The 15,162-nt window shown below is 34.8% G+C and overlaps 1 protein-coding gene and 1 long non-coding RNA gene across 5 annotated transcripts in view; one reads left to right on the top strand and one right to left on the bottom strand.

Moving 5' to 3' along the window:
• Window positions 1-527: 527 nt before the first annotated feature.
• The window catches only part of LOC149651457 (uncharacterized), a 138,065-nt gene continuing 123,430 nt past the window's right edge, over window positions 528-15,162 (bottom strand). The window contains exons 4-6 of one of the 3 annotated variants that reach the window (XR_016371220.1): window positions 2,764-3,361; window positions 1,566-2,120; window positions 528-1,483 (exon numbers count right to left, since the gene is read on the bottom strand). This is a non-coding gene — a long non-coding RNA (uncharacterized LOC149651457). Of the gene's footprint in view, window positions 2,121-2,763; window positions 3,362-15,162 lie in introns of all 3 variants that reach the window. The other 2 variants (XR_016371219.1, XR_016371221.1) reach the window with 2 other exon arrangements.
• LOC149651458 (uncharacterized) lies at window positions 7,692-12,073 on the top strand. Of its 2 annotated transcripts, none has more exons than XM_089848380.1 (2): window positions 7,692-8,411; window positions 10,286-12,073. In XM_089848380.1, the coding sequence occupies exons 1-2, from the start codon at window positions 8,397-8,399 to the stop codon at window positions 11,201-11,203; spliced, it is 933 nt and encodes a 310-aa protein (XP_089704506.1). In that variant the 5' UTR covers window positions 7,692-8,396; the 3' UTR covers window positions 11,204-12,073. The 2 variants fall into 2 exon arrangements, with proteins under 2 accessions (XP_089704506.1, XP_089704505.1); XM_089848379.1 differs by lacking the exon at window positions 7,692-8,411 and adding an exon at window positions 9,378-9,921.

The following is a 15,162-nucleotide window of genomic DNA, read 5'->3' as shown; positions in this document are numbered from 1 at the left end:
CACTATTAAATAATCAGGTTAAGATTTTATAATAGAAGAAAAGATCATGGTGGCAATTAGAATAGTAAAAGGGCTAATGGTAAACGGGTAGTAGCTACAGACTTTTTATTCTCTTTATGGTGCGCATTGACTATTAGTGCGTCTAGCTATAATTTAGCTTTGGTGTTATTTAACGTTAACATTCATGTTGGCAAACTAAGAATATTGTGTAGGTGAGACGAGACGATAGTGTTTACACTGCAGACCAGTTGTGAATGTAGCTATCAGATTATACGGTAAACAGCTGAAGCGTACACTTCATTCCCTGTTCTTTTCCCCATTGACTGATTTCCATGTGTCCAAGATTTATCCTTATTGGATGTAAAATGTCGTCTGCTTTACTGTATTATTCGCTATGCTTGGAATACTGCTTCAATATTTCGTAAATTTTTACTTCAAAAAAGAGAAATAATTCCATATCTAGGTAAATAAGTTTGTAGTAGTAGACCTCTTGACTCGGAGAGGTAATATTTTGGTTTTCCCAACTTGTGAAAATCTGAAAGCACGATGATAGAGTCTGCTTGATTAACGTTTATGGATCCAAAGATGCTAGAGAGGGCTTATTCACAATGTTATAGTTTGTATCCATATCTAACGTAAAGGGACTGTAAAGAAGGCATGGGCGGGTGGGTAAAAATTATATGAAATACGTCCGAGACACGTGACCGAGGAGAGGCGTGGTTCAAAGAAGCTTAGTTCGTTTTATTTCGAAAATTACCACTTCACGGAATTGGCACTGCATTCTCGCGAAAAACAAGGACTAGATGTAAAATTCCACTCCATGAGGAGCGTTTGTATCTTTGCATCACGTGATGTCTGTGACGTATTTCAAATAATTTTTACTCACCCGCCCATGCCTTCTTTGCAGTTCCTTTAAGACTATTTTAGAATGCATTTCTGTTTCAAAGAGTTATCTTTACTCAAAATGTATTTCCTCGCATAAACTCCGTGCCTCTAGGTGTAGGTGGTCTTCTTAAAAGTAAACCAGGATCGAATTGATATTCTTTTTTGATAAGCAAGAGAGGAAGATAAGTTGGTACTATGTCAGGGGGTCAAGGTAAGGACGGGGTACACTTCGCTTCCTGAGCTGTAGCCTCGACCTTCCTAAGAATTTGATACGGGTGTTGTTGATAAAGCCTGCCCTGCGTCTGGTTTCTGGAAAAGCGTGTCTCTGTAGCGTACAACCCACACTACTACGCGGTAATAGTAGAGACATCCTTGGGCTCGCAACCCTCTCAGCTCATTTAAAAATAAGAACAAGTACACGCCTTTGCAGTTTTACATTTTTTTTTGTTGGCGACCTCGTAGTGTCTTGAACTTGAAAGGCAATGATCCGCGGAAGGAAGGGAAAATTAGAATGGGTTATTAACAAAACGATGACACTTTGACATTGGATTTTTATCGCTTCCTTGTTTAGTTTTCTTTTCTGAAACGGTGTTAGATTCTAGTACAAAATTTAACCCTGACTTTAAACTTTAAACTTATTGCGTAATCAAATAATCACCTCTAACAATGTAAATATTTACTTTTTAAAATGTGGAATTGTTTTCGGATTAAATTAATAATTTCTTCCACTGCCAGTGTCGATAACAATAGAGCTATATCAGTTGTGACGTCAGTGCCTAGGTAAAACGTCACCAGTTTAGCTTTGGCAGTGGGCGGCCATGTTTGGTACCGCTTTGGTTCTATGGGCAATTAGCATGGGTGACGTCACACTAAGCCTTCTGAGATAGCTCTATTATATATAGTTTACAGACTAGGAGGATTGATACCATTTACACATGGAGACCAGGCTTCAGTTGATACCAAAGGAGGCCTGACTCTATGGCGGAGTGTAAAGCCAGGTCTCCTTATGTAAGTGGTATGAATCCTCCTAGTCTGTAAACTATGCGTAATTAGAAATACATAGTAATGTCTGTCTGTTAGTAACACTTTGACACCGTTTAGCTTACAAAACATAAATTAGTAACTTTTAAATATTAACAAAGTCACCTTTTGGAATGGCCAGGTTTGTTTCGCACCACGAAACGTGAAACCAAGAACGATTAAGGATGGAATTGAAATAAGAAGCAAGAATTGTTCTGTGAATGAGATAAATTAGAGTTAATTTACTTTATCAAATAAAAATTGGCAGAAACCCTTTGAAGTCGAGACAAGACTTCAGCCCCAATTAACTGAACCTAACCTTACTTAAAACGAACCCCATAAATACTTTGGGGACGATTCAGATTACAGACTTATCCCCCCGTCCTAGGAACCAATCATCTACACCTAAACGTTTCCTCAAACTCGTGAAATAAATGGCGGTTTTTTCCCCTTTCTCCAAAATATTAGACTAAAGTTTTAAGGACGATTAAACTCGATTCGTCGGGAAAAATTGGACGCTAAAAAACCATTAAAAACCTTGCGTTTTCGTTTCGACTAATGTCCCACCAATGGGCAAAGCTTATTGAGATCAATTGTACACGCTCTAATTTAGGCTTGATTTTGAACCAAATGTAATTTTTATAACTGAAATCATCCTCGTCAAATATCCATTTATAAAAGCTGTGGTTAAAAAGCGACCCTAAACGCGTAATATCTTCACGGCGTGGTTAAAAAAATGACACGGTTTGTATTTATACTCATCGATTCGTGTAATGCGGAGTGAACGATATTAAACATAACCATAATTCAGTGAAATTTCCGCACGTAGATGACTGTGATAAACCCAAGACTACCTACCATAAGTTGACAAGATGTTCCATAAGTATGAAACTCCCTATCTTGAAAACGATCTCTAATTGCCCAATAAGATAACCTAAAGTGAAAACTCGTATTTATTAAAAGAAATATATCAATATTTCACTTATAATAAAGGCATTTTAGTACTCCTTTAAGAAGGAACAGCTTAGCGTAGGGCACTTTCTCAAGAACTAGTTAAAAATAGGACCACATTGACGTCACAAGTAAAAAAAAAAGAAGAATGGTAAAAATTTTCATTGACACGATGCTAGAAGCCAAAAATTCCCCTCCAAATTTTTACTCTAAATAGTTGACGGCAAGACCGGATATCTGGTTGTGATGTAATATATAAGATTTACCTGTATAGACTCCTTTTCTAAAGTAATTCTAAAGTGGGGAAAAGATATACCCGAAGAATCGAGGTCGCTCGCCTAGTTGGCAAATTTCGGAAATGGCTTGCTACGAGAAGAGTCTATGACCCGGACGTTCAGTACATGTACGTACCGTTACAAACCATCTTTCTTCGAGAATACTTTAGGAGGGTAGCGGGTACTTTTCGACAAGACTTCTCCCTCAAATATTTGTCCTAATTTAGATTCTAAAACGAAATAAAAACAAATGTCGGTTAATAAGACTTTCGTATTGTAAGAACTTAAATGGGTCGCACCATCATCCCAAAGGGAATTAATATTTACATTTTAACATGATTATTAACAAGATTATCACCGAATTAAACTTAATTTTATTTTTAACTGATAATTATTTGGGTTAACGACGTGCAGTAATTTAAATTAAAAATAAAATTTTCAAATATTTGTAGGCCTAATTTTAAATTTAAAATTTAGAAAGAAAAAAACTACCTGATTTTCATTTAAGATTCCAAACGTTTTTTATACTTTAAATTATTCTAATTATATTCTAATTAACAATTAAATAAAAAGGTACACGGACGGTCCTATTGTTCAAACGAAAACGTTTAGTCATACACCATTTCTTAATTAAAACCATGAATATTAATTATAACCCTAATTAAAAATAAATTTGAGAAATCTTCCATCCAATTAATAGCAACCTACAACACCTTTAATCAAAAAGAAAAAAAAACAGGGACACGCGAAATCAACGACGCGTTAATCGACATTAAACTAAGCGAATAATTATCCCGGAGGGTCTAATACAACCCGATAATCTTGATTTTAATTCGTAGCTATAGGGATGACCCATCTTTTCATCAAATTATTCCACTCACATAGTATAAAAACCCCCGAGGATATTAAGAGGCAACTTAACTCTGGCAAAACCGTAAGAGTATCATCGCAAAGTACAACTTAACTCTGCACCGAGTATTAATAGCCCGTAATTAAAAAACTATACACTCCATTTGAATCGCAAGTGTCGCCTAGATTTCCGGTATTTGAATTTATAAAATTCTCCCATGAATATTTAACTAGTGCTATTTCCGTAGTTTTTAGAAAAAATCCTTTGTAAGACTGAAACTTTGTTCACTAATTTCACAAATGATAATCAATGTACAAGCACAAATTTGACTATACTAAAGTAATTAAATTCGACGAGTAATCTATGCTTACACGCAAAAATTATGTAATATTTAGGAATATTTAAAAATCTTTGAAGAAATCACGAAATATCTGATAAAATGGCAAACTTTTTCGTGAATGTTGTTGATTTGCCTAGCTTAAAAACCTGGCGTACGGTTCAATTTTCATGAGAAACTTTTATAAAATTCATACCTGTATAGCATCCGACGATACTGACATTGTTTTTATAGAATATTTTATATAATATACAGGCACCAACGTCACCTACCCCACTGGGAATCTTGGGAGACGAACCCAATAGCGTGACATTGTCGATTTGAGATTTTCATCTCAAACTCGAATGATTTTTTAGCGTTTGAGCTCATTTTATTGGCACGAAACTGAACTGATATTGAAAATATCGAGCTAGGCTATACTATTAAATAGTGATTTATTAACCTATTTCAAAACTACTAGTATTAGGATTATGAGTACTGGAATTCATGCCCTCCCATTTGATTTTTTTTTTTTTGATTTTCCTTGGGAAAAGATGAAAAACAAATGAATTTTTAAATTAGCTTCCCGTATATCTATAATAGATCTACCAAAAATAAATGTCTCACGTCCTATTTCACTACGTTTTACTATATTAACTGTCACGAATATCGAACGTTTATTGAAGTCGCGTTATAATAAATAGGCTTAAATGTTAGAGCATTTTAAATAACTGAATAGTTAAATCCAAAATTAGCACATTGGCCCACGCGATTTAAATTATAATTAAAAGTCTATCAAATGCAATACAAACAAAATAGACATTTGAAAGAGTAACAGATCCGGGTATCATGAAGACATTAGTTGAAATGGTTTTGTTATTATTAAGAAGCGATATCTATTTTACTAGGGAGAAGTTATAAATTCGCCACATTTCTAGCTTTACCCCAGTCCAAACGTAGGTCCGGAATTAATCCCCTCCTCTAAATTACAACCAGCATGCATCTCATTGGTTCTTGAAAACTCACGTCAGCGCGATGCGAATGATGAAAATTACGTGGTATTTTCCGACTGAGGAGAGTGTAGTGAAATAGCCCGGCCTCCTTTTACATCCCCCCTTGTATTTTGAAAGAGGGACTGGGACTATGGCGCGCGAATACTTGGGTATCTTATTCCTTCTGCCCAGTAAACTAAATATAGCTTCTTGTTATTATTTATTGAGAAATTTGGAATAAACAAAATATTTGGCATCAAGTTTAACGACAACTTAAACAGCTCGTAAGTTTATCCGTACAATTCAAGTACAGCACGATAAATTATACAGGCCCACAATTTTAAATATTATGACTATGGCACGATTCCGAGTACGTACTAAATCAAGTTTTATAGACATGAAAAATGATGACATCTTTGCAGGATTGCCGTAAGACTCCGGAAGAGTATTAGTTCCTTTTGAAAAAAAGATCTAACCACATAGTTCTGATACTCAATTTAAAACAAATCATTTATCATAACTCTATATAAATAATCTAAAGTTGGGAACGAAATCTCAAAAATGTAGTATCTCTTAGCCTTGAGCTTGTAAACGGTTAAGACGTTTAGGCTCTAAAGTAAGGAAATAATCATAAAAATGACACAAACAATGGCATCGTGCGAAGAGAAAACCAGCAACAAAATAAACGTGACTACGGTTAATAAATCCGAGAGACCCTAATTTAGAAGATTTACAGAGAGTAAGAAGCGGTAAGAAGAGAAAAACAAGGCCGATTCCAGTCTCCGAGTTCAAAAGTTCTGGATCGCGCGAGCGTAAACTTTGAATTAAATATTTAAAGCTTGCATTATTTTTAAAACCCTTATATAGAATCTAGTGGTTTAGGAAATAAGTCGTTTATATTACGCTTGACAAGGTAAAGGATAGCCAAGAAGATCAGGTTTCTCAACTGAAGTTCCTAACTCAAAGTTGAGACATTTCTACAGGAAGAATAAATGAACATATATCGTGAAATATTCCATCGAGGGGCTAGTCATTCGTCAAAATTTTGTACACCTGACTATACTGATTTCTAAATTTTTTTGTGAATTTCGATTATTACTGAACGAATTCCTTGATTTCTGTGATTACGATATTTTTAGGTGATTTCCATAATCTTTACACTGATTTCCCACTATTGCCGCTGATTACTTGCGATTTCTGTTTGAATTACAATGAATTCCGGTTATTTTTTGGTGAATGCCGTGATCACCACTGGATTGTTCGTGAATTTTGATGAATGCAGTGATTATTTCTATTTCAACTGATTATGATTTTTATTTTGGATTTTTGAATTCCTCGATTGATTATGCATGATTATTTGACGAAAGGCGTGATTACCGAGGTGATTACAAAAGATTACTAGTAAATCATGTGATTTATGATTTTCTCAAGATTTCACGTGATTTCCAGTGATTATCGGAGATTTCTGATTACATTTGATTACCCACAAGTATGATTTTGATTACTGATGATTTTCTAAGAATTCTAGAAATCAAGTAATCGATTTCTGCGGTTTTGTACACCTGACTGGTTAGTCAAGTGACTAACCCCTCGTATTCCATTTCTATCAATTAACCATATATTACATCTTAATATCTAAAAGGGGTTTTTTTTTGGGCCGGGACAAATAAACTTAATTTTCTTCGTGGTATGTACTTCTAATATATTTAAAAATTTTAGAAAATTTCAAAAGTGGTGTCAATGATCGTGTCTAGATGAATTTTAATCTAGAAGGGTTTTTTCTGCTTGAAGGAATTAGTGAAGTTTTGTTTTTAAGTTGAATTTTGTGTTTTTTTGAAAAACATAAATATCAAATAACCAGGAAGAATTATAATAAAATTAGAAACACAAAAAAGCTAATAGCCTTTATAGGGTCAAGTTCAAGGGTAAGTTATGGATTTCCCTTAAAAGATGTTTAATATAGAAAATGAAGAGTAAAAATTTTTTTAATAAATTATTGGAAAGGAAAATCATTCGTAAAAGGTTAAAGGTTATGTTATTGAAAAGTGTGCTGTTTTCCCAATGTTAAAACCCAAAAATTTTGATATAGTTAGATCTCTTCTAGAGTTGAAAAGGGTCAAAAGGTCAAAGTTAAATCGTGCATTTTGTATCTTATATAAATGGGGTTAAAATATATACTGGGTCACTAAAAGGAAAATTTAAGGCTATATTTTTAGTGCTTTTTTTTTCTTTTAGAAAAATCAGATTAAATAAGGAATATATTAAAATGAAACCATATTTAAATTTAAAATATTAAATAAGATAGGAGTAATTAAGGTGAACCAGGTGACGTCAGTATACTAAGGTTTCCAATATTGTATCTATAGCCAATGACGTCATCAGAGAGGGTGATTAAAGATGAAGGCCCCTTAAGTTAAGATCACAATTAATATTTTAGATAAATATGTTTTATTTTATAGAAAAGAATTTAACTCTAAATAATTCAAAACGATTTAAAAATAAACCTAAACAATGTCAATAAGATGACTACAAACTGGGCGGTGAAACTGTACAATATTGTTTAAATTTATGGAATGTACTCCCTGGAAGACACCATTGATTCCCTTTGCCCCTACTAAGCCTAACGCGAAAGGAATCCCGGAACAAGCTTGTATATAAGGCGCCAGCTACGTTTATTTCTAATGGTGACCCGAGATTGGTACTTTTTAAAAAAATACTCCGTAATATGTAAGCCAGTTTCTTTGGTAGCCCTGACCCGTAGCCCGTATAAAGAAGCACTCAAGGCGGAAAGAACGGCATTTTGGCATCAGAAATCGACTAGTCTACCTCGAAGCGTGTTGGGAGCATTTTTTTTCTACCCATCTTGTCAAATCCCCCCTTTTGGATTTACCTTTATTAAAACGTTGTTCCCGATTGGAATTCCAATTCAGAATCAAGAGCACCATAAGAGAACTCGGGCGCACTTTTTAACCAGCTATCATCGTGTAAAGACGCGCTGGAATAACTCTCCACTTAAGAGATATATCTCTCTTTTTTTCTTGCCAATCTTTTGGGAGACAACAGCCCGGTTATATCGGAGATATACCTCCTAACCCAGCAATTAAAGGATGACGAAAATTCAGGTAGGAATTCAACCCTTTTCTAAGTTATCTTCAATTAATTTAATTTAATTTAAATTAAATTAAATTTAACTTTATATATTCTGAAATGTCGGGATTTCATAAAATGAAATTTATATTCATATTCATTGTAAACTAAATTTTAATATTGCATTATTTATCAATTATTTTTCAAAGTGGTTAATATTTAAATAGAGGTTAATTTTTTAAATAAGAATTATATTTCCCAGTATAACAATTCTGGATTATTTACCTTGAAAACAATGCGGCGTTTAATATACCCCCATAATATTAGAATATAGCGTTCGGGGAATCGGAAGCATCCTGCCCTTGATTAAATTTAAACTCTATAGCTAAATTAAATAGGGTGCCAACACCCTATAGGACACAAACATCTAAGCATCATTGCAAATTATATTACCTGAAAAATCCCATTCCCAGTGGTAGTGGTGCAATAAATGGTTTTATATCAAAGTTTATAACACTAATTGAATTTTGAGAACTAAGCCGGTATAAATATTTCTGAACGACTTCTAAAATACATAATAATGATAAAATCTTTAATACTTTTATATAGAAAGATCATAATTAAAACCAGCTATAAAGCAATTATATATTGCAAACTATAAACATTCCATGGTGAAACGTGTTATTTATTACACTTTAAACTGTGTAAACAATAGTTGCAAATAATATTGTCAATAATATTTCCCTACAAACTAGTTTCAGCATCGTATGTTAAGAATAATTAGTTTTCCAAATTAGACACATAACAAATTTTTAAATACGTTAATTTATTCGCCTGACACGTGTATAGCCCTAAATTAAAAAAAAATATTCTTTAAAATTTTAATAAGGTTGATAAACTTGATTGAACTTGGTTGGGCTAAGCTTTTAATTACAAAGCGTCAAGAAACTGATAGAATTACCACAGGGAATCCAGTTTCGGTTGGATCCCCTCCCTCCCTTGGACATTGCTAGGCCTAAAGATGAACTATAGCTGGCTAAAACGAGTTACGGTTTTGAGAATCCTGTTCTAAATTTAGTTTCCCCGTTAAAAGACAAGAGCGTGATCACTGGGGCGGAATTAGGTCGATAAGGGGGAGGGGGATGACTTAAACTTAAAGAAGGAAGACGGAAAAACGAACGTCAGGTGATGTTGGGCCTAAATTGATGGAAGCCTCAGTTAGCTAATAGACCCGGAAATTTTCCCCCAAAATATCTCCTATGAGAAGAAAACCAGCTTTGGGTGAAACGTGTCATATTGACCGACCGTGAACGGAGAAGAACGGTTACTTGCAACCAGATTATTTTTTATTTTTTTTTTGTTTTTGCAAAAAGAGGGCGGGTAGGACCCCGGTGCATGCTGTGGTGCCGAATCAGTTCGTGTTCTGATTTAGAGGCGACCGGTTTTTTTTTCAGTTCAAGTTCGCGAGAAGAATATTTTAAATTTTTTTTAAAGAATTTTGTTTAAGGTGTTATTATTATTTTAAAGATGTTGATACGAAGAAAAGTATGTTATTTTGTTATTTAAAATTTTATTGGGTTCTGGTTTAATTAGTTATTTAGTTAAGGGGTTTTATATGAAAGGAGTTATTAAATTAAACTAAGGTTTATCAAAATCGAACTTGAATTTTTAATAGGGTGTAATTAAACGGTTAAAAATTTCTTCTAATAGGATTAATATATTTTTTAATTTATGCAAACTTCGTTTTAATTTTTATTTATAACTATTTATGAGTCAGTTTTGGCGAATTTGGTCTTATATTAAATTAAAGCAATTGAAATTTAGAGAGTAATAAGGATGATAATTATGAAAGTTAAGATTGGTTAAAGATAAGACGCTAACTAATTTTGAATTTATTATTTTGTTATAGTTTCAGTTGAGCCTGACGGTAGGATTAGTATCTTTACTATCCTTGGTCGCTGCTTCGCCCAGCCTAAGCAAGAGCGCTTCAGCTTCTAGTTCCCAATCCTCACCATCATCCGGAGCTTCATCCGAGATGCTACCATCTTTCAGACAAGCCGGACCATCCCAATATTCGAGCTACAATTACCCACAATCTTACTATCAAGCTGTCCAACAATTTTACCAACAAAACCCATACGGAGCTGGGGCTGGATCTGGTGGCATCCAAGCCGCGGCTTCTAGTCCAGTCGCTTCGGCCATCCGACCATTAAGGAGGTCATCTTTCACGTCTAAGATTCGCAACTTGGTCAACTCCATCTTTTTCCGAGGATACACTAAGCCAAACTACACCCCGACAACTGGATTCGGATATGACGAAAGCGTCGCTTCCAAGCCATTCTACTTGTCCCAAAACAGTTACAAGCCCATCACCATCCCGTACCGCCAACTTCAAAAGTATTACAAGCCATACAGCGCAGCCGCAAGTTCCATGAATCCAACCTACGCCAGTCCTTACGGTTCTTCTAGCCAATCGGCTTACGGAGCTCTTTCCGGATTCGGAGGTGGAAGTTCCGGTTTGGGTAACGGAGTATTCGGATCCGGTTTCTCTGGTTTAACATCCGGTCTTACATCAGGTTTATCCGGTCTTACCGCCTCAGCTTCCAACGCGAGTCCCTTAACCAGTTCAGTTTTCGGAGGAGGTTCGGGATATTCCTCTTACCCAGTTCAAGGCGGATATAACTTGGGATCTTCTTACCCATCCGCGGCCGCCGCTTACGGGTCAACTTACAAAAGGTCATCCACGGGAGGACAAACATACTCGGCACCAGCGCCACCCTCTAGTTCTACCTCGCAAACCTCCAAAGTTTCGTACCCAAAATCCTAAAAATACGTAACGGTTTAAATCTAATGGACTAAGTAACTTTAATTCACTCTCCGAGCGAGTTTTAGGGACCATCTCTTGAGTGTTAAAAGCTGAACATAAAAAAAAACGAAAATGCCTCCCTCCTCCAAAATGTTATATATTTTTATACAAATGTCAATTAAATTTAAGTAGGATAAGATCAGGATTGGGATGATGTAATTAAATAAAAAAAAGTTAATGGTTTTTAATATCACGGGGAAATTTAGCTCCAGTGAGGAATTTCTAAACATTTTTTTAATCAAAAATAAAAGCCGCAGGTTTACGGTTAATATTGACGAACGTTTGAACTTTGTTAAGGACCCCCTCAGTCAGGGGTATATCCCCCTGAAATAAATCTATTTTTGTTTATTCGTCCGGTGAAAGATGTGTTTGGAACAACTTAAAAAAAATATTTATTTTCTCCCATTTTTTCTAGAATCTAGACCACCGAAAATTTAACTTAAAACACTTAGTTTAATTTGATTTAGTGAGCTTATAAACTGAAAAAATAGTTTATATAGTCATTACAGGTTTTAATTTTAAAAATCGTTGCGTTTTTAGCAATGGGTTATTTTGAAATTTACGAAACTACGATTTAACCAGCCAGTAATAATTAAAGATCTAATCAGTTCAGTTCAATTTAAAGAAATGCGTAATGTAGAAATATTGTTAAAAAAATATACAAAACAAAACAAATCTGCCCGGGTTCACTGCACTAATTGTAATGGAATTTGCGAGACAAATTTCCTGCTCAAGTAATTATTTATTGTTAATTTTTTTGTAAATCTTTTTATTTTTGTAACTGTACTAAAATACTTTTGAAGTGAAAGAATAAAAAGAATAATAAATGAACCAGAGTGTTTTAATTTCATTAAGTCTAAATTAAAAATATAATTTCCAGTATACCGTAATAATTTTAAACTAAATTTCAAGCAGAACTTCAAATTAAAAAATTAAGTATTAATTAGTTGTAAAGCCTACACTTCCGCTAAGTTAAATTACTAATAATGTTGATTAAAATACTTAACCCTACACTTAATAAATTTAAATAGTGTTTACCTCCAAAAACCAAGTCCAACACAAAATAACAATTGCATATAATGACAAAAACAAAAATATATATTAATTATTTGGAAACTAAAATTTAACCTGTTAATATCATTTTAATCGATAGCCTAGTTTAGAATCTAACAGTCTGTACGCATAGTTAATAAAAGGATTAAAATTGAACTTCCGAAATAAAACATTGCACTAGTTCCCATGCACTTCCGAAAAATCATTACTTCCAAAAATTCAAGGCCTGTCCAATGATGCGTTTAAAAATCTCCTGGCAATAACCCTAATTTCCCCGCAAATAATTTCAACGAAAAACATTAAAAATAATGTCGTCTTCGAATCATTAAATCAATTAGATTTGATTGAGTCAATCCAGACCTTATTTTTAAGTTTAAAACTAAACTTCAAACGGGGAAGGGGAGGGGTGGAACCCATTCAAACGAGATGATTCCGAACGGAACCAAACAGTTGGAAAAAATAGCACTAATAAACCTGGAGCGGTGCGATACATCTATAACAATCTCCATAGAAAATAAATATAGTTCGGTGCAATTGAGTAGTCCACACGGAACAAACCAATCCCTATCTAATGATCTGTGTCTTTTGGTTTTAACACAGGTCGCTGATTCTCTAGACACGAATCAGCCACCGTAATTTAGTCATTAGTTCAAAACAACCATCCTCTCCCTGTAGTTTATTGACAACCCATACACCACCTAAGAACATTTAAAGATAGTATTGAACGTCCAAGGTGACGTCATCTTACTTTTATTTCCTCCACTAATCTCAGTTCCTTTCCCTCATGCATCACCGCCATATTGTCACAAAAACGGATTCTCATATGTTCTCAATTCTTATATGGGTTCTGGATTTTTACAGACAATCCAATATAACTTCCTTCAAAATGTCATTAACAGAAATTAGGTTTTTGAAAAAAAAAAAAAAGAGTTTCTAAAATTATTTAAGCTAAATAGATCTGGACTAGTTAATATAAAATTACGGATAATTTAATTTGTGAATATTATAAGTTATCGCAATCGAAGGGCAGAAGCAAAGGGGTAATTTTAAAACCAGGAAACTAGATGGCAAAACAGAGTCGAAAACTAGTGGATTTTCTTAGGGTTTGGGATCGATAGATGCGCTGGTTCTGGTTTTGGTTTGGTCAAATAAAACATATAATTTTAAATAATTATTAATCACAGATTATAATAATTATATTTAAATATAAATTTAGGCTCAGTAGCCTTAAAAATAATTAGGTTTTAATAAATTAATTATTTTCCAAGACTGAAGCTGTTGTTTTCTTGAACACCGAGCTAATGCTTCCGGTACAAAACAGCTCTAGGATTAACATAGTAATTGTTTCATCCTGAATGTTGGCTTTACCATTACAATACCAAGAACCAGAAGTGAGATGAGACCAGAAGTACTGAGCTAACCAAATTCTTCACTCGGCGAAAGTGAATATTCTTGATAACACAAGAACGGTTGGCCCTCTAGTAGCGGTGTCTGAATTTTCCCTCCAAAACGTGAGACGCTCGCGGCGGTAGACGGCCTAACTAGATTCAAGGAGCCGCGTCCATGTTCGGCCGCTTTAGGTTGAGGGGAAGGGGGTAGGAAATGTTTTTGGAACTAGACCAATTTTTTTCTCTGTAGTGTAGGCGCGATGGAAGCGGCAAAAAATCCTCAAATTTGTTCACTAGTGCCAGGATCTACTACCAATGCTAGAGTCCTTCACTTCTAGTCTCATCTCACTTCTGCAAGAACCCATATAGAACACGAGAACGTTCAACCGTAGAATTGGGTTGCATTACCCTGATCTGAAGTTTTCCCTCCCACTATTAACCTTATGCATCGCCGCCATATTGGAAAGCGTACCAAGTGGCAAATAGACTAACCTAATATTCATAAGTTCTCATATCTTACGCGAATTCTTTTGATTACAAACACATTAAGTTAATTAGAAGTTTACCTAAGTGATTAAATTATTTTCAGGGTGCATAACTAATACGATAGGTTAAAGGTTAAGATAGTTGTAAGGGCGCCAGGCCAGTGTGATATATCAAACCAAGGCTTAAGATGGAACTTATAATTCTTAACGTGGTTTTCAAATCACGGTGTCGGAGAAGGGAGAGGAGTAAGGGTGAGGGTGTTAAAACAAGAAAGAAGGGCTAACTAGGGACGGGTCGTTTTATTTTGTTTATGCTTGGATGCTTTTCCTATCTGGCGGAAGAGCCTTTGTACTTTAGAATCATATCCGTTACTTTTTACTCGCGCGTCGGAGACTCGAAACTCGTTCTCGAGATTTTCATCTTTTATTTTTTACTCGAGCACGACGTTTCCATAGTGAACGCTCCATTACAGTTACCGTCGTTCAATTTAACTTAATCAATAGAGAAATTTAAGGGGAAGAAGCGAACGCCGGTAATAGGGCACCCTGTAAACCCACCCACTTTAATAATATCACGCGAAAACTCTTACAAACTGAACAAAGAAAAGTTCCAGTGTCCATTTTCTATTTTGTAAAGCGCGCGCGTCACGCCGGAAACGGTGTTTTTTTTATTTTTTCCCTTTTTTGGGTTCTGTTATATAGAAATAAACCGGAAGTTGGAACGTACGATGCTCGTGCTCTCAACCGTGTTTCTTTTTTTTATTCTATGAGTTCTTTTTTTTATTTCCAGGGCCCGGTCCCTGGAATCACCACTTTTGAAAAGGAGTAGAGAATTTTTGACTTCCAAAACTTTTCACTTTAGACAGTTTGACAAATTACTATACCCAAGATATCAAGAGATGAGGGTGGAAAATTTCATCACCTTAACTACTTGCTAGTTTGATGGCCCTTGATTGTTATTGAGCATCTAAAAGTTAATATCAAAACCCACGGA

The sequence above is a fragment of the Phalangium opilio genome, unplaced genomic scaffold (assembly GCF_054372755.1).
Source record: "Phalangium opilio isolate 3A_F unplaced genomic scaffold, DU_Popi_V2 ptg000082l_1, whole genome shotgun sequence".
NCBI lineage: Eukaryota > Metazoa > Arthropoda > Arachnida > Opiliones > Phalangiidae > Phalangium > Phalangium opilio.
This window is presented reverse-complemented; position numbering and strand designations above follow the sequence as displayed.